This window comes from Leptonychotes weddellii, chromosome 14 (assembly GCF_054177405.1).
Source record: "Leptonychotes weddellii isolate Sample4059 chromosome 14, ASM5417740v2, whole genome shotgun sequence".
NCBI lineage: Eukaryota > Metazoa > Chordata > Mammalia > Carnivora > Phocidae > Leptonychotes > Leptonychotes weddellii.
Window position 1 is genome coordinate 63,263,799 of NC_138382.1, and position 19,958 is coordinate 63,283,756.

Consider the following 19,958-nt stretch of genomic DNA (forward strand, 5'->3'; position numbering starts at 1 on the left):
TGGTCTCCAGAACTGTAGGGAGTAAATGTCTGTTGTTGATGCCCCTCTGTGGTACTTTGCTATGGCAGTCCCAGCAAACTCATATACCTGGTCTCCTTTGGCTGTCACAGGCATTTTGGGGAACAGGGGTCCTTTTTTTTTTAGTTCCAGAGGTAGAATTTAGTGATTCATCTGTTGCATATAACACCCAGTGCTCATTCCATCAATTGCCCTCCTTAATGCCCATCATCCAGTTACCTCATCCCCCACCCAATTCCCCTTCCGCAGCCCTCACTTTGTTTCCTTGAATTCAGCAACTCTTACGGTTTGTCTCCCTCTCTGTTTTCATCTTATTATATTTTTCCTTTCCTTCCCCTATGTTCATCTGTTTTGTTTCTTAAATTCCACGAGTGAGATCATATGATAATTGTTTCTCTGACTGACTTATTTCACTTAGCATAATTACCCTCCAGTTCCATCCACATTGTTGCAAATGGCAAGATTTCATTCTTTTTGATGGCTGAGTAGTATTCCATTGTGTGTGATAACATATACACACACACACACATATATATACCACATCTTCTTTATCCATTCATCTGTCGATGGACATCTGGGCTCTTTCCATAGTTTGGCTATTGTGGACATTGCTGTTGTAAACATTGGGGTGCACGTACCCCTTCGGATCCCTACATTTGTATCTTTGGAGTAAATACCCAGTAGTGCAATTGCTGGATCGTATGGTAGCTCTACTTTCAACTTTTTGAAGAACCTCCATACTGTTTTCCAGAGTGGCTGCACCAGCTTGCATTCCCACGAACAGTGTGAAAGTGTTCTGCTTTCTCCACATCCTCGACAGCATCTGTTGTTTCCTGGGTTGGGAACAGGGTTTCTGATCCCGGGGGGTGTGCAGAGAAGGCAGGAGTGTGAGAGAAATGGGCCTCATGAGGTTGCCCGGGAGACCTGCTGACAACCAGACCAGGGCCCAGAAAGCGGCAGGTATCCTGGTGAGATCTCCATCTTGGGGCCTGGTGGCCCCCAGCTCTGTGAACTCAGAAACCCCAGGGTCAGCCCACCAAGAACGGAAATCCCCAGCCGCCCTTGACTGGGCTCTGCCCCTGTGCCAGGCACCTCCTTGGTGTTGTACCCAGCAGCCCCGGGGGGCAAGTACCACCCTCTCTTCACTTTACAAATGGGCACATGGAGGCTCCCGGAGTTTCCCTGGCTTGCCCTACATCACAGCTTGTAGGGCCTACAGGTAGAGTGTGAACCAGGTTTTGCTTGGCTCCAGAACCGAGTGACACCAACCAACTCAGAAAGAATGGTACACACACACACACACACACACAGCCCTGATGTCAAGGGGAGTTTCTCATGAGAACGCGCCCCTCCGTGGTCTGGATTATCTGGGGCCTGCAGGGGCACTTCGTTCCCCATAGTCGTGCTTGTCAGAAATTGGTTGGTAATGCTGGGATTGGGGTGAGGAGAGTGAGAAAAGATGTGTTTCTTCATCTCTAGAGCCGATCAGGCGAAGCGGTTAGGAGAACACACCCTTGAAGCCAGTCTGCTGGGATTTAAGTCTTGGCTTCATCATTGCCAGTTCTGTGACCTAGGACAAGTTGTGTGACCCCTGGGTGCTCAGTGTCCTCATCCACACAGGAGGTTGTACTCACAGAGCCCCCTCCTGGGACTGTTGGGAGGGCAGGTGGGTCCATGCTCCTAAAGCTCCCCATGAGACCCTGTTCCAGGTGGGGTAGGGAGGGGAGCGCTCTTCCATCGAGGGGCCCCCTGTGCTGAGAGATCTGGAGATCTTGATACCTTCGGGGCGGTCTGGGGTGGTTTCTCCTTGTCTTTGCTTTCCTGGACATCAGATCTGGCCGACCCTGCTTTGTTTACCATCTTCGTCCTCACAGAACCCAGTCTGATGCCTGCAGGTCATCCTCCCTGGAGTTTTGGAAACCTCCCACTCACACGATCTCCCGGTCCTTAGGAGGTCTCACCTCTTTGATTTTGGTGACTTGAATATTCTACCCCTCTCTCTTGCTTCAAGGCCTCTCTCTTTGCCTGACCAATTCCTACTCATCCCTCAGGTGTCAGCCTAAGTGCTGTCTTCTCTGAGAACCCTGACTTTGTCCTAGTTTCTGGGCCCCACAGATCCTACCATAGAAATGGCCATGGCATAGTAAGGGTCTTTCTGCCCCCCAAAAGCCATTAGTCATGAGTTTCACTGAGGGCTGTGAGGAACGAGGCTGTAGGGTGAAGAAGCAAGGCCAAGTTCTGTTCCCACTTACCCCCAAGGTCTCAACATACATTTGCTTTACCCTCTAGATCCTGTCAGTGACCTCTGATGGAGAAACTCAGGCTCAGGGAGGTAAGGAGCTTGCTGAAGGAGATCACAGGAGTGGATGAGCTGGACTTTCGGTTCGGACCTGACTTCTAGCATTACTTTGTGCTTTCCTAAAGCATTTTGTCACTGTGTCCAAGTTTCATTGTCTGCAAAATGGGAACATGGGTGCCTGGAGTCAGCCATTGGTTAAGGATGTGGAAGGAAAAAAAGAAAAAAAAGTATGTGGAAGGAAAGTGCAAAGAGCCTCAAATAGAAGATGCTTAGTAGTCGAAGTGCACATCCTGTTGTGCATGAAGTGCACGTCGGGATGTGGCTTCACAGATTTGACACTTCTAGTAATTTGGGGATTGCCGTCACCAAGGGGTACTGTCCCGGACTGGGAGCCTGTCAATGTTGCCGCAGAATTTCTGCTGGAGAGGGAGGGTGGGGGCAGGGAGAAGATGCTGGGCAGCCTTCTTGCTCATTAATACATTTTGGAGGAAGACTTGGTCTGCATCTGATTTCCATGCATTTATTCAGGATTGGAAGGAAAGTCAACAACCCAAGTGCTGGAATGTGCCAAGGGCAGGGGCTTTGTTGTTTTACCACGGTCTGGGGTCTACACAGGCTCTGCACTCGAAATATACCTGGTGACCAAACGAGTAAGTCTGCTTCCAGTGGGCAAGTGAGTAAATACTTATGCATTGTGGCCACCGCAAAGAGGGAGGTTTGCAGCACTCGGGGGGCGCAATCTGCGGGGCCGACCTCTGTCCCTTCTCCACTGAGGCACCCAGGACACTGCGCAGTGATAACGGGATTCCTCTGAGAAGCGTCCTTGACCCCCCATACCGAGGCGGGCCTCCCTGTCTGGTGGCTGATGGCTCCCCGAATGCTTTCCCTATAGGACTCAATGCAATCATACACGTTTGTACAGTTGGCTTTATTTTCATTGGGATAAAATACACATAATATAAAATTTACCCTTAGTGACATTTAGTACATTCACAGTATTGCTCGACCGCCACCACCATCTGGTTCCAGATATTTTCCACCATCTCCACACACACCTTCAGCAGCTGCTCCCTGTTCTCCCGACTCCCAGCCCCCACCCCCCAACTCCCCAACCCTCGATCTGCTTTCTGTCTCTATGGATTTGCCTGTTCTGGGTATTTCATGTTCATGGAATGACGTTAGCATTAAACAATTTTTCTTCTATGTGATCTCCCCCGGGGTAAGAACTGCGCCCGTCCGCCTGCTTTCCTGTGCCAAGTCCCCAGCACAGACAGACAGCTGGTGAGACGGGAGGACATTTTCTCCACGAGGCGCCTGGGAGCTCGTGGGAGGCAAGCTCTGTGTCTTAGAGGTCGGACCAGCGGGAGTGCTGGGGTGCAGTCCTTCCGGTGGCCTCTTGCTACATCAAATGTCACCTGAGGACACTTACTTAATACTTTGAAGCATCAATTTCCTCTTCAATAAAATGAGGATGACGACAATGTTTGCCTCATTCGGGTGACATGAAGACAAATGACACACTGTCTGCACGAGGGTGCCTAGCCCAGGGCGGATTCTTGTGAACGTTAGCTGTGAGGATCGTCGTCCTGTGTTTGGCAATCCCAAGCTCTGGGCTGGGCCAGAGGAAGGGTCCAAACTTGGTAAATGCATTTTAATTGGAATGATGCCTACAAGGGTTTAAACATTAGACAGGTGGACCTCCAGATCAAAATTGCCGGGAATTCTATGGGATGGGGGTAAAGAAGAGATCCTTTGCATTAGCTCTTGCTCAGTTTTTCTGCGGGATGAGCACCACCACCATGTCAAAGGCTTGCACCAATGGAAGATTGTCTTGCTCACTCTGTAGGTCCCTGTGGGCCTGTTGTGGCTCTCCTCTACATGCTTTGACTTCATTCGGGGGTCCAGGCCGAGGAAGCAGCCCTCCTCTGGGATGTACCATTCCTCCAGCCGAGGGAAGAGGCAGCAGATGGCTCCCCAAACTCCTGCTCCTGTCTTGCTTGCACCATCATTGCTCACAGCCCGAGGACACACCAATCACATGGCCACACCTGATGTCTGCGGTGGGGTGGGGGCAGGGACAGGACCACCCTCTTCTGAGGATGCACTGCAGGTCACAGAGCAGTGAGGGGGGCTGGATAATCCTCTTCCAAGGAGGACAGCCAAGAATTGGAAATAATAACACACAGATTGCCCTCTGTTCTGAGAACCTCAGGTATTTGGGGGGCATGGTCTGGTATGTTCCTTTAGCTTGCTCACTTTGAGTCTCCACCCATAACCCAGAACCATGACCCAAAGAGACTTGGGGGTGAGGTGGCTGTCAAATAAGAATAGGACAATGAGTGGTCTGTGAGGGTCTCTAGCTTTACAGATCTGGTCCACAGACCAAAGACTTTGAAACTCCCTTCATGGCAGTGTGATTTCTGACAGTGGAAAACTGGGAGCAACCTAAATATCCAGCAATAGGAGAATGGCAAATGGACAGTGGTTTTGTTCATGCAATGGCATCTGTCTGAACTACAGCTAACCACAAAATTGGAAAACTCTCCAAAACATCATGGTGAGTTGAGAAGGCAGATGCAGGAGGATACCGATTACAAAACATGCCAAGTCTTGGAAACAGGTAGGCAATTCCTCAAAACGTTAAACGTGGAGTTACCACATGACCAGGCAACCTACTCCTAGATGTATACCCAAGAGACTCAGAACCATTTGTCCACACAAAAACTTGCATATGAATAGTGATAGCAGCATTATTCACACTAGTTAAAAAGTGAAAGCAACCAAAGTGCCCACCAACAGATGAGTGGGTATAGGAAATGTGGTATGTCCACAAAAGGGAATATCATTCAGCCATGAAAAAGAACAGAGGGCTCACATGTGCCACCATATGGTTGAGCCATGCTACGTGGAGGAAGCCAGACTCAAAAGACCATAGGTCATATGATTCAATTTACAGGAAAATGCCCAGAATATGCCAATCTAGAAGTATCAAGAAGACCTGTGGTTGCTAGGGGCTGGGGAGACCAGGGAGTGACTGTTGGAAGGGGACAAGGTTTTCCTATGTGAGGATGAAATGTTCTGGGCTTGAATGGTGGTCATGGTTACCCAACATTGTGAATGCACACTGGGTTTTATGCTCTACAGTGATTGAAGTGGTAAGTTTTTATTATGCCTTCCTTGGCACAGTGAGAAAAAACAAAGCAGGATACACGTATGAGTGTGCATGAAAAGCAGCTTGGAGCTGCAGAGCCCCCTATCAGGATAGTGGCGATTTCAGGGAAGTAGTGATATGAATGGGAAGCGGGCTGGTCCGTGAAGTTTCAATGGTATCTTTAACATTTTATTGCCTGAAAACGTCCTGCAGTTTATACGGCAAAATGTCAGCACTTACTAAATCTGGGTTAGTGTGTATTTATTGGTACGATTCTCTCCCTTTTTCTAAGTATTTGAAATCTATCATAATTAAAAGAGAAGAAAGCCCAGTGGCTTTGAAACCCATTTCTGAGCAGCTCTGAGTGTGAGCGAGCTTCCCACCCACCTGTGCCCTGAGAGCAGGTGACTTAGGGAACAGGGAACATTAGATTTCATTGTATTTTGGCTTGGCTCTATCCTATTATTTTAGATTCTATTGAAATTAATGATGCAGGGACCTTATTTTTTTCCACCTAGACCAGGAACTTTGACTCTGATCAATGAATTCCATCTTCCGGATGCATAGTGATGGGTTGGGGGTTTTCATCTCAGATAATTGCTTTTTCCCCTTTATTTGGTGGTAGACAGACTTTTCCTTTCAGGCCCGAAGATAAGGCAGGAGACTTGTATTCTCAGTTTGCAATTTTTAAAATGAGTAATTCCATTGTCATTATAAGCAATTCTCTAATCTATAGAACCTCTCAGAGATGATGAAGTGGGAGAGGGGAGAAGCTCAGGTGCTAATTTTAGATGTTAGAGATTATGTCACCGAACAAACAAATTTGGGGAGTATCACTGGGGATGGGGCGGGAGATGGTTGGGGGTTGTTTTTCCTTAGTAAGATTTAACACCTTTTTGCCCGTCAAATAAAGTGATTGTCCTGGTTATTTTGGAATCACCTACACAATAAAGTCAACCATAATTTAAACAAGATTTAGCTAAACTTACATCCAGCATCAAGCATGAGGCCACTGGGGTTGCCATTGTTCAAACTCTTCCCAAAGGTCCTTTCAAGGTCATGTTGTCCAACAGGCTCATTTTACAGATGAGGAAACGGAGGCTCAGTATGGCAACACGTCTTGCCCCAGATCCCAAAGTTTGTTCTCCTCTTTCAAGGTCAAATTCCTATGGGGTCTACTCGCAAATCTACTTCCCTTGCTGATCTTGGCTTCGAATGCCTGTTGTGCATTTCTAAAAAGCAAACTTTTCCTTCCAAGGACACAGATTCCCCACTACAAAGATTTTTCTATGGGATGATCATACTATGAAAAGAACCCTGCCAACTGGAGGCAGAAAACCTGGTTCAAATCCTTGCCTCGCCTGAGAACCTGCATGAGTTCATGAGTCGGCTTCCTTCCCTACAAATGGAGCTAAGGATCTTCAAGTCCAAGGGCTGTTGTGACATGGCAAATGTTCCCTGTGCTTGAGAAACGAAGTCAAAGACCGGGGGCCCCACTGGCAGGAGCTGGGCCTATGCATGAGTCCAGATGGCAACACAGAGTCGGGCTTCCCATGGAGGCCCAGGGCCAATGAGAGCTAGCTTCTCGCATGTCCTTGCTATGTGCTAAGCACTGTGACTGTCACAGTTTGTGGACTTTCTTTTGTAAGCCTTGAACAACCCTATCATGTAGATGCTGTCATTATCCCTTCTACTGATGGGAAAGTAAGGCACAGGTAGGCTAAGCAGCTTGCTACAAGGATGCTGAGAGGAGCCAGAATTTGCACTCAGGCCCGCGGGCTCCAGCACTCCTGCCTGTGGCCACAGGGCTGGCGTTCCTCTCTGCTTTTGTGGCCTAGGACACATTTACAGATCACTTAGCGTCTTCCACATGTGAGCCCCAGCACCTTCTTGCCTCGATCCTAGGAATCTTTGGAGCATCCTCACGGCTCAAAATATCCCTTCAAAACACATGCTGTCGTCCCCAGCCTCTCCCTATCCCAGGAGAGTGAAAGCAGGCTGATGGTCTAATTGCTACCGTTTCTTGACCGCCTACTGCGTGCCTGCCGGCCACTGCCCGCCACTCACAGGTAGGTCTGAATTAATCATCACAATGACCGTATCATGTTGATGTTATTGTCCACATTTTCTAAGATGCAGAGAAGGAGGTCTGGAGTGAATAAATATCCAAGGACAAAGAGGTAGCTGAGACAGCAGAGTTGGGTTTCCAATCCAGGTCTGTCTTACCCCAAAGCCTTCATTCTTTCTAGAAACATATTGCCTTCCGAAGGAGGAAACACCAAATGTGCCCCCAAGGTGGTGTCTCTTCCTCTCTTGACTTTGATTGTGCATATACACCTGTGTTGCTAGAAGGAGGCAAAGTGAGGGCAAACATGCTTAGAATGAGCATGAAACCCATCGTAAAAAAAAAAAAAAAAAAGCATGAAAAGCCCATCTAGAGATGCCTTGGGGGAGGCAAACAGAATCTTTTGTGATTTTGACCTTCAACCCCTGACTGACGTCCTACTGGGATGTCCCAGTACTCCCTACTGGGATAAGGGATGGTGAAGAAGTTGGTCTACATCTGCACAGATAATTTTCAGCATGGGACTGAGCAATGACTTGGAAGTTGGGTGGGCTTGTCTTCAAATTCTGACTCTTCCACTTACGAGCTGTTTGATATTGGGTGAGTTACTTCCCCTCTCTGAGGCTCAGCGTTTCCATCTGTAAAATGGGGGATAATTTTGCCTTCTTTACTGAGTTCTGGTGGGGATTGAGTTAAGCCATGCAAACCTCTTGGAATAGTGATACTGTAAACACTCAATTGTTTTTGTCGAGTAATAATGGAAGAAACAGAGGAGTGAATCAAGCCAAGCGTCAGGGTCCTGTCGAGGAATGAGAGAAATACTCATGCTGTTCCTTCTTGGGTGACTAATAGGCTGCACATTTGTGGTGTTTCTGATCCTGGGGTAAGCCCACTCAATCCTCTCAGTGACCCTATAACGCCGGCAGGACCTGCTGGGAGCTGGTGTGTGTGGGGGACATGATTCACTCCAGATTCCACCTGTTGTCTCTGGGGACAGAGCCAAGTGGCTTATTTGAGGCTTCCATTGGATGAAGTCATCCCCCATGGCCTTTTGAGGTTCTAAAAAGTTTTAGGGGCTAACGCAAAGGCTTCTAGAAATTTCCTTTGGCGTTTATTAAGATGGCTAACTGGACACCATTAGAATGTGGTTCTTATGTAAGTCACACTCAGGTGGGCAGCTGTGTCCATGTGAAGGCGATTTGCCTTGAATTCCTCTGGACTGTGATATAGCGTCAGAGTTAACCACCCATGGGAGGGACTGGTGTCTCAAATAACGGACTTCTCTAGTTCATGGAAAAAATCAGTCCTTCTGTTGTTCTTCTCTCTTAGAATTATCCAGTCATGCTTGAGAGTGTTTTGTTCCTAAGGTGCCAGGAAGTTGCCATAGTTACAGCTAGGTTTGTTTGTATCAAAATTAGAACATTAACATGGTAGATTTTAAATAGAAATAATGTAATTTTGGACAATGTAACTGGGAGGGGAAATGCCCCAGTTCCCTGAAGGCATGGCTGAGCTGTGCCAAGGGTCCAGGGACACGTGGACACTGAGCAGTGAAGGTTTCTGTGCTTCATGTCCCAGACCATGACCTTGGCTCTGGATGGGCATTGGGGGCTGGGGTCTGGTCCTGGCTCTGACGTTCGTTCTCGGTATAACCTCAGGCAAGTCACTCTCCCTCTTAGGCCTTTTGTCATCATCCCAACTGTAAATGAAGAAGTTAGACTAAATGATCTCAAAACTTCCTTCCGCTTCTGGAATTCCAGAATTCGGAGTTCGGTCTTTGTGGCTTTCTAACCCATTTAAAAACCATACCCTTTTCATTTACGTCCACTAGAGGACACTATGGCCCGTGTTTTGACCGCGCCCCTGGGCTGAGAGACCAGCTCACTCTGGTAAGCATCCTGGAAGAGGAGAGAAAGCGCTTTTCAGGGGAGGTAGATGAAAAAAGACCCTGCTGAAGTGGTCCCTTAGGTCTACAGTTGACAAGGGGTCTTCAGATCTATTGTCATTTTGATCTCACATTAGTTGCCTGGGCCAGATGCTACCTTCCCATGTTACGGGGCTGGGGTACTGTAAGAACTTACTTGGGACCACATGGGTTTCCAGGGGTGGACTCAGACCTTACCTCCTCACTCCCCCTCACTCCTTTGGTCATTTTCCACTGGACATCAAGAAGCCGCCTCTGTTTCTAAGGGGCTTCTGTTGAGCCCCGAAGACAATGCACACACAAGTTGACTGGGGCAAAATTTGAATCCATAGTAGGTGGAGTCAAGAGCAGGCGCTGAACTGCATGGGTAGACTAAACCTTCTTTCCTTTTGGGATTTAGACCAAATAATCTGTCAAATGCAGTGGTTGATGGGAGCTATAATGGTCCTGGTCCTGCAGATAGCAGAATCTACCCAGGCTCATCGAAGTGGCAAAGGAATTTTTGAAAGGGGATCAGGAAACTCTCAGAATCTCCAGGAGGGCCAGAGAGCGAGAGTCTGAAATTATGTAGCCAGAAACCGTGACCAATCCCACTGTGGGGGCTTTTCTAGGAAAAAACCACTGCCGCAGCTGCCTGACACTTACGAGGCATGGGGACTGGGTACCCACGGAATCTACTGGTGACCGAGCCCCTCCCACATGCTGAGCAGGTACCTTATTCTCAATTGATCCTGCGGGATCCCTGTCACCGTCCCTCATTTACAGATTTTTGCTCAATTAATTCCAGGCTCCTCTGACCTCAGTGTCTGGGCTCCAACAGACATTGGACTGGAGCTAGGGTTTATCGCTGGTCCTCAGAGGCGATTTCAGGAGAGGAGGGACTTTCTGGGTGTCTCTTACTGCCTTTGTCACGCTTTTGATATCTAGCAAAGTAGAAGGAATGGAACAAGAAGGAATGTTAAATTCTCATTTTCTGCTTATTTTATCTTCTTGTGCCTCTGGTGCCCCTGGCAATAGATTTAGCCCCGAAGGAAGGGAGTCCTTCCCACCCGACACTCTGTGGGTGTTAGTTGGACTTGGCTGTCCCCAGATAAGAAGTCCTTACACTTGGAAAAGACCAGGGCGTAGACTCATCCAATCCTATTAGTTTATAAACCAGAAACTGAGGCCAGAGCAGGAAATTGCTTGCTCAAAGTCAGATCATAAGAGAATGGCTTTCATACATGAAAGCATTATTTAGTGAGCACCTGCTGTGTGCTGGGCGTCGCACAAAGGTTGAGGCGGATAATCTTGCTGCTGCCACGGAACTTTCAGTGAACGGGGGCTCCACACATAGCCTCGCCTCTAGTTCTCCAACCGTTACTCCATCTGGAGCAGAAGAACCCTTGGCTCCTTTTCTTAATTTTTAAAAATAATAAAAATACAGAATAGCTAATGGCAGATAAACAGGAAAAAACGTTGACTTTTTTAGTACCAAATGTATAAATGAGACTTTTTTTTTCCTTTCTAGCAAATTTCAATATTTCAGATAGAAAACTTCCCCATGGTGACGAGACATGTGGAATTCTGAAGTCTCAAACGCTACTGATGTGAGTGTAAGTTAACCTTTGCGTGGGAAAAATTTGCAATATGTATGAAAACATTCTTCACCCGGAATTAACTTCCTAGACCGTCTCCTAGAAAAATAGCTACGAATGTGTCTGAAGATACATCTACTAAGGATCACAGTATCGGTTATAATAAATAGCAAAATCTGGAGAAAACCTAAATGTTCAACAGTTGATTGTGGCCACACTACCAGTCAGGTTAGATTTGGCCGTATGTAAGAGAAAACCCCAAATAACAGTGACTTAAACATGTATGGATTTATTTTTCTCTACCTGAAGGAATCCTGGAGGTAGCATTTGGGCGTTGGCGTGGAGGGCTAAGTCATCTGGAACCCACGTTCCTTTGTCCTTTGGCACTGCTATTCTTTGTGCCTGGTCCAAGGTGGTTGCTGGTGCCCCAACCATGTGTTCACACCCCATGTTGAAGGGAGAAGTGGCAAAAGTGAGCGTGTCCTTAGCACTTAGTCCCTTGGCCAAATGTATCTGCGAAGAGAACCGGGGGGTGGATTTTCAGCTGGGCACATTGCCTGCAGATCTGGCTTAAGGAATAAAAGAAAGAGGGAAAAAATGTGTAGTGGGTAGGCCCAGGGTCTTCAAACATTTTTGCTCACACATCTCAACAGCATTTTGAAAACTTACTGAACACCTTGTACATTTTTAGATTTCCCTGATTTTTTTTTTTTTTTTAGTCACAGGTGTCTATGGATGTGAAGGAGACAATTTCCAGCCCATTTTTATACTGACACAAAAAATAAAACTATTGTATCACCGTAAAAATATATCCAGTGGAATGTAAATACCACTGTGATATGATAGCCACCATCCTCTATCTAAGAAATAAACAGGCGAGCTCTTACCCAGTTGGAAATCTTCTATTCTTCCTTTTTTTCTCATTCTACTTCCTCTACAGATTTTTTTTCTAACATACATTTTTCTGCTTGAACTTCTTTTGTTGATCACTTTAGGATACCTCTCAGCCACAACAGTATGTATAGAAACAGAAATTTTACTTTTAATTTCATGTGGCTATAAGACTCTACTAAAATTTTTCTTTGAATTAACATTATAGTTATAGATACTATTCAATTGATAAAAATAATATAAATGTAGCATATTTTTGGCAATATAAAACATGAAATGAGGCTGATTGATTAATTGATTGATTTGAAGTATAACTAACATACGTGGTTATATTGGTTTCAGAGTAATGAGGCTTTTAAAAAAAACAATTTATATGTCTGTGGATGACTATTGGTACTAGGAAGAGTAGGCATAGCCCTTAATTATATTTCTGATTTTTTTTTCCACTGACTCAAACATTGAAAACCTTGTTCCATAAAAAATAAGCAGAGACAGAAGAGTGTTATTCTAGAGCAATGCCACTTACATCCCCTGAACTCTTCTGAGGTGCATATCAAAAATCACACAGTAGCGTATCATCAGATATTTGTTTTATTTATTTTATTTTTTTAAAAGATTTTATTTATTTATTTGACAGAGAGAGACACAGTGAGAGAGGGAACATAAGCAGGGGGAGTGGGAGAGGGAGAAGCAGGCTTCCCGTCGAGCAGGGAGCCCGATGCGGGGCTCGATCCCAGGACCCTGGGATCATGACCTGAGCCGAAGGCAGACGCCTAACGACTGAGCCACCCAGACGCCCCCAGATATTAGTTTTAATCATTGATTATCTGACAGCTCACTCCTTCAATTTTGTTGGAAACAAGAGTTGGAAGTCACCTGACTTGCAAAGAGATTTGTTATTCAGTCATTAGGTTCACTGATGATCTCAACATTGACACCAAAATTTTGAGTTGTTCCTTTTGACAACCCCATCATCAACATCATCATCAATAATAATATTCGGGGGCGCCTGGGTGGCTCAGTTGGTTGGGCGACTGCCTTCGGCTCAGGTCATGATCCTGGAGTCCCGGGATCGAGTCCCGCGTCGGGCTCCCGCTCGGCGGGGAGTCTGCCTCTCTCTCTGACCCTCCCCCCTCTCATGCTCTCTATCTCATTCTCTCTCTCAAATAAATAAATAAAATCTTTAAAAAAAAAATAATATTCGGCATGGATGAAAAGTGTGTTTTTCTATTGTATGGTGAGAAAAAAAGTGACTTTGAAAGGGGAAGTGGGAACCGGAGAGGTGAGGCCAAAACCTTGTCTTGGACAAAGGTACATTCTCAGGCAGGTCAGTTTTAGGAAAGTCTCCAAATGGACATGAATGATCATTGATTTCCTAAGACTGTCCCTGCCCAAGTACCCCTTGGAATAATCCCTAGAAGGCAACTAGTAGTTTTTGCCATATATATCCAGGTTATAAAATACCATTGCACTATACAAAGCTTTTGCATCCCAGTAGGTGCCATGTTATTGAAGGGTAAGTTACAAGATCCATTATTCACTGAGAAAATGCCTACAGACCAATATGAGCAGAATGATCCTATTTTTGTTATATATGTGTCTGAAAGATTAAAAACAAATGACTTTAGGCAAAGGATTAGAATTTTAATTTTTCTTGTACTCCAAATGTCCTAGGCTTCAAAAACATCTTTCTTCCCTCTCTCCCTCTTTTTCTTCCTTCCTTTCACACGTGAATATATATTTTACATTGATTTTATATTATTTTAAATTTCACATTATTTTTTATATATTTTACATTTATTTATAATATATATTTAATCCCTACACTTAATTCAGATCTTACGTGTACCATTCAAGTAACTTTGACAAATGCACATCAAGACACCAAACATATCCATCAACCCAGAAAATTCCCTCGTGTCCTTCCTGGTCGATTCTCCCCTTATTGGTAATTCCCAAATAACCACTGATTGGGCATTTATTGCCATAGGTTATTTTTGCTTATCCTAGAATGCCAGGTACATGGCTCATACAGTATGTACTCTTTCATGTTTGGCTTCTTCCACTCAGTACAATAACCTTAAGATACAACCCTGTTGTAGCATTCACCAGTTATCTGCCTATTGTTGCTTAGCATTCTATTATATGAAGATACTACAATTTATTCCTTCTCCTGTTCATGGACATCAATTCATTTTTAAAAAAATATTCATTTTATGGGACGCCTGGGTGGCTCAGTTGGTTAAGCGTCTGCCTTCGGCTCAGGTCATGATCCCAGGGTCCTGGGATCGAGTCCCGCATCGGGCTCCCTGCTCCGCGGGGAGCCTGCTTCTCCCTCTGCCTCTGTCTCTATCTCTCTCTCTGTCTCTCATGAATAAATAAATAAAATCTTTAAAAAAAATATTCATTTTAGAGTAGCTTTAGATTTACAGAAAAGTTTTAAAGATAGTACAGTTGCCCCTCTGTTAACAGTTCATCCCAACTCATGAAGTCATATTGATACAGTATTAAGTGAAGTCCACAAAGCATTTAAATCACCTAGGTTTCCCTTCATGTCATTTTCTTGTTGGTTGTTCCAGAATTCCATTCAGGATACCACATGACATGTAGTGGTTTTTTGGTTCTTTCTCTTTTCTTAAAGGATCCTCTGAGTTGTGACGGTTTTTCAGACGTTCCTTGTTTTTGATGACCTCGAGGGTTTTGAGGGCAGATATTTTATAGAATGTCCTTCACTTGGGATTTGCCTGATGTTTTTCTCATGATTAGGCTGGAGTTATGGGTTTTGGGAAGGAATACCACAGAGGCGGAGTGCCATCTTCATCACATGATAAGGGTACATGCTATCAACACGACTTACTGCTGATGATGTTAAACTGGATTCCCTGGTTGAAGTATTGCTTGTCAGATTTCTCTCTCCTCCAAAGTTATCCTTCCCTCCCACCCCCCTTTCCATACTCTGCTTTCTGGAAGGAAGTCACTTAGCTCAGCCCACACTTACAGAGTTATGGAGTTATGCTCCACTTCCTGGAGGGCAGACTACACAAATTATCTGGAATTCTTTGTGATAGGAGATTTATCTATTCTTGCACATTTGTTTATTTACTTACTTATTTATACCAGCATGGACTCGTGAATAGTTATTTATACTTTGGAGTAAGAATCCAATACTACTGATTTATTTTGTTGCTCCAAATTGTCCCGACTTTGGGCATTGGAAGCTCTTTTTCGTTGGCTCCTCTGTCCCTTGGATATGCCTCCAGCCTTTTTTTTTGAACATTTTCTTACTTTCTGTCAGGTAAACTTTCTCCAGGTTTATCTTTTATATTTTCTGCCCCAGCCCTAGAATCAGCCATTTCTCCAAGGAGTCCTGTTTTTTAAATTTAAATTAAATTAAATTAAATTAAATTTTTATTTATTTATTTTTACTGGAGAGTGGAATTACAAACCAACATCTGGGTGCTGGGTCATGCCCCCCCCTTTTTATTAACATATAATGTATTATTTGTTTCAGGGGTACAGGTCTGTGATTCATCAGTCTTACACAATTCACAGCACTCACCATAGTACATACCCTCCCCAGTGTCCATCACCCAGCCACCCCATCCCTCCCACCCCCCTCCACTCCAGCAACCCCCAGTTTGTTTCCTGAGATTAAGAGTCTCTTATGGTTTGTCTCCCTCTCTGATTTTGTCTTGTTTCATTTTTCCCTCCCTTCCCATATGATCCTCTGCCTTGTTTCTCAAATTCCTCATATCAGTGAGATCATATGATAATTGTTTCTCTGATTGACTTATTTCGCTTAGCATAATACCCTCTAGTTCCATCCACGTGGTTGCAAATGGCAAGATTTCAGTTTTTTGATGTAAGCCCTTCTTTTTTATACAAAACATTTTACCATTCACAGCTCAACTCTGAAAGGCCATTTTTGATCACCCAGTTTCAAATGGTACCCCATCCCCAACTAATCACTGCCTATGACATACTCTTTAAAATATTTTTATAGGACTCATTATGACTTAATATACTTATCCTGTCTTATATGTATACAAACACACACTTGAAATCAACTGTGCACTGTGTTCTGCAACTTGCTTTCCCCAACCCCACAGTAGATTATGCATATCTTTCCAAATCAATGTATCTGATTCTATCATATTTTTTGAAAAAATAACTATTTGGTATTCTTTCTTTCTCTCTCTGTTCCTTTGCACACACATGGAATAATTTTTGTGTGGCTGGCACTTTAGAGAATTTCAAATTTTCCACTCTTACAAGCCGTGCTATGAAGAGTGCATACGCCATCATGAATTCTTGGTTGTTTAACAGCGGCTAATATTTTAAAAAGAATTTGTGAGGGGCTTTTATATGGAACCCTGGTATTTATGGGATAACTGCTGCCATCATTCTCACTTTACAGATGAGAACGGCTAAGTTAGGCTGGACAACTTGCTCCGTATTACACACTTGGTGGCTGGCAGTCTGGATTTGAGTTTCAGATAGAGCTGACTCCAGAACCAAAGAGCATAAATATTATGTAATTATTGTACTTAAAGGGAATTTGAGGGTCAAAATTTCTTAAAATTCCCAATAAATATCCCAGTATATATTCCCAATACACATTCCTTTCCAAAAGCTGTATATCGTCTTTCAATCTGTAATTCTGCTCCAGATCTGGAAAAAAAAAAAAAAAGAATTCCTGCTTTTGAGAAGGGCTAGAAGGTTAACCCTCTAATAGAAATAGTTCCCAATGGAATGTATGTTTCTTTACTTTGATTTCCAGGACTGTCCCATTTTGACCCGATCGTAGCCGTTAGAACTGCTTACCAAATATTTCCAGATCTTTGTTTTCTGGGTATATGGTAGAATTGTACTTGCCCCGACTTTGAGTTGAAGTGTGGTGACATTACTTTCCTTGACCAAAGAAATAGGACCAGAAGTGACGTGTGCCAAACTGCTGGGGACCTGCCCTGGACATGTAGTGTGAGCCACCAGTAAACTCTGGTTGTGTTTAGCCACTGAGATTCTGATTCTGTTTGTAAGTGCAACATGCCCTAGTTTATGCTGTTACAGCTCAATGTACATTTCCAATTTTCACTCCTGTAACTCTCCAGCAGAGAACATTTATTCCATTCACATTCCTCAAGAATACTTTATGTCTTCTTTTCTCTGACTCTTTTCACTGCTACCTTTCTTTCTGGCTTTTTCATCTTCTTCTTTAGACCACCCAAATCTATGGGCAAGGTGCATGACATTAGTGTCTTTGGAATAAGGTTAACCTAAATTCAAATCTGTTCTCTGCCACTAACCAGTTGGTGGGCTTTGTGCAAATGGTTTGATGTGTTTGAGGCCTACTGTACTCATTAATGAATGTTAGCTATGGGAAATGTGGCTTATCAAAATAGAACTTTTTTTCTCCCTCTCTTGAAGTCCAAGGAGGGGACATTCTGCTCCATGCAGTAATTCAAGGAATGAGGCCAAAATAGTCTCAGTCATCTTCTCCATGTGACTTGCAGGATTCTCTTGGATGTGACAGAGAGGAGGGAAGATGAAGGATCACACAGAGCTTTTATGGGCTAGGTCCAGAAGTGACACGTGTAACTTCTATCGGTCATGACTCATACCCACAGTGATACCTACAAGGGAGTTTGAGAAATGGAGTCTATGTGTACGAACAGGAAGAAGAGAAATGAGCTTATTTTGGGTTTACCCAGTCTTTGCTACATTGAATTTCGTCTCCTACCGTATAGAAAATGTGGAAAATAATTTCTATTTCATGGCTTGTTATGAGGATAGAAGGAGTTACCATCTGGAAAGCACTAATAGGGTACCTGGCATCTAGTAGGTGCTCAACAGTGTTGTTAATCTATGACTTTAATTTGGGTCTTATACACACAACTTCCCTGGCTTATAATGAGTCTTCATGACTGAACTTTCCATGGTTCCAGACATGATGACTGGTTCAGAGATGGTGCCTGATACAATTCTGATGGCTGACTGTTAGACACTGCTGGGAGGGGAGAAGGTTGAGGTCTGCATGCTCTGGAAGTCCAGAAGTTACAGACATCAGATAGCAGGGCTGGAATTAGGCTCGCCTCTGAGCAGAGAGAAGTGGTTAATAATTGTGGTGGTGCATGACTTCCTTTTTGCATGATTGCTTGAAGATGCGAGGGGAGTGGACACTGCAGTGACACCAAGACCACGGTAGCCGAGGACCTGTGGATGTGCGAAGTAAGCCTAGGGAATAGGTGGGGACAACTCCCAGAAAAGGAAATGCTACCTTTTGCCTGATGTTATCTCCCTGGTTACAGGGACCATTTTAACCATGGGTGAAGGGTTGGCAAATTGTGCGGTGGAGATAACGAAATCCAGGACCCAACCCTGTGTGGTGGGGAATTTGAAATACACAGAAATGACTGTGGGTGGTATCTCTTGGATTTTCTGCCTTTGTTCCTCTAAACAGGAAGCGTGAGCTTCCAGGGTGATATTAACGATGGTCAGCCCCAAGTTGGTCTTGGGAATGTGGCCTGTTGGGGTTCCCTTGTTCCTCAGGCCCCTGGAGTCAAGAGTTCTGCCCCAGCTCCTCTTCTTCCTGGTTTTATGACCTTCCACCTCCCAGACTGTTAGTGTCTCCGTTTCTGAGATGGAAAGAGTGTTATCTATCCTACAGGGTTGTTGAAAGGGGTATGCAAACCACGTCCACTATTAAATACACCACCTTCCTATGCTCTGAGTCAAACCTGTTTTCCCCTGGGGTCACCCAACTTTAAGAGTAGCACTATCATGCACTCAATGACTCATGCCAGAAACGTGGGCATCATACTTGCTTCCTTCTCTTTCAACCACTACATTCTATCAGTTGTTGGGGGCTGCTGGCTGTGCCACGATATCTCTGGTCTTCACTCTTCTCTCCATCCCTCTGACAATACTTTAGTCCAGGCCACTGTCACCTCTTCCCTGGATGACAGCAACAACAGCCCAATAGATCTTCCTGACTCCAATCTTGCCCCGACCAGTTTTTTTTTTTTACCACTGAGTGAGACCAGAATAATCTTCCCAAACTAGAAATTTTATCAGGTTCTTCCCCTGTTTCAAGTCCATTCATGGCTCTCCAGGACCCTCCAGAGAGAGTCGAAAATCATCAACATTGCCTATAGTGCCTCTCATCCCTGGCTCCAGCTACGTCTTCAGCTTCATCTCTCTCTGTGCCCCTTGATCTGCCCCCTCACTCCCAGTGCTTTTCTCTCAGTCATATTACATTCGCTCCAGTTTCCCAAACACACCAGTCTGCCTGTATCTCCAGGCCTTTGCCTGCGCTCTCTCTTCTACTTAAATCTCTGTTCACTAGCCCAACTCCTATGCAGCCTGGGTGGAGTAGCTCTGTTGTTCCTTCCACTGGGAAACTTGCCTGTGATGTCCCCTTCACTCCTTCCTTTCCTGTGATCATCTGGTTCCTTGTTATTTCCCCCACTAACCATAAGCTGCTTGAGATAATGTCCAGCCATGTATTTAGGCCACAGAAGGTCTTTAACTGATAATTGTTAGATTGAATTGAAGTGACTTTAACAACATATAGTCTCTTTTCTGAAAGAGTCCCTCGTCAAGACAGACAGTAACTACTGGTGTTGATTACCACACACTAACACTATGCTAGGTACTTGTTTTCTCTCTGTGAATGAACAGATTAGTCTGCAACTGCGTATTTTCATGTCTCTGGAGGTTACCAGACAGGACTGGGTTTGCAGTGGAGACTACATCCTGTTGAGTTAGTAGATTCCTCCAAATCCAGGTTAAGGGGGTCTAGTTCTTGGTGAAAGACTTCCTGTGTGCCCTCAGGTACCAGAGGCTGAGCAAGTTTGATGGACTTTGCCAGTGAGAAGTGAAGGAGTGGGGCATAAGAGTCAGGAGAGGGATGCTCACCGAATGGCTCAGTTTGTTGAGAGTAGACTCAGTTTTGGTTCAGGTGATGATCTCAGGGTTCTGAGATCAAGCCCCACCTCAGGCTCCACGCTGAGCATGGAGCTTGCTTAAGATTC

The 19,958-nt window shown here is 44.8% G+C and overlaps 1 protein-coding gene across 2 annotated transcripts in view; it reads left to right on the forward strand.

The window, feature by feature from the left end:
• TMEM268 (transmembrane protein 268) overlaps positions 1-19,958 on the forward strand; it is a 208,451-nt gene that overhangs the window by 78,349 nt on the left and 110,144 nt on the right. Inside the window, exon 9 of one of the 2 annotated variants that reach the window (XM_081803469.1) lies at positions 10,968-11,379. The exons of the other annotated variant lie outside the window; for it this stretch is intronic. Within the exon in view, the coding sequence (XP_081659595.1) occupies positions 10,968-11,027 (60 nt within the window). The 3' untranslated portion in view covers positions 11,028-11,379. Of the gene's footprint in view, positions 1-10,967; positions 11,380-19,958 lie in introns of those variants that run through there. 2 annotated transcript variants of the gene reach the window in all.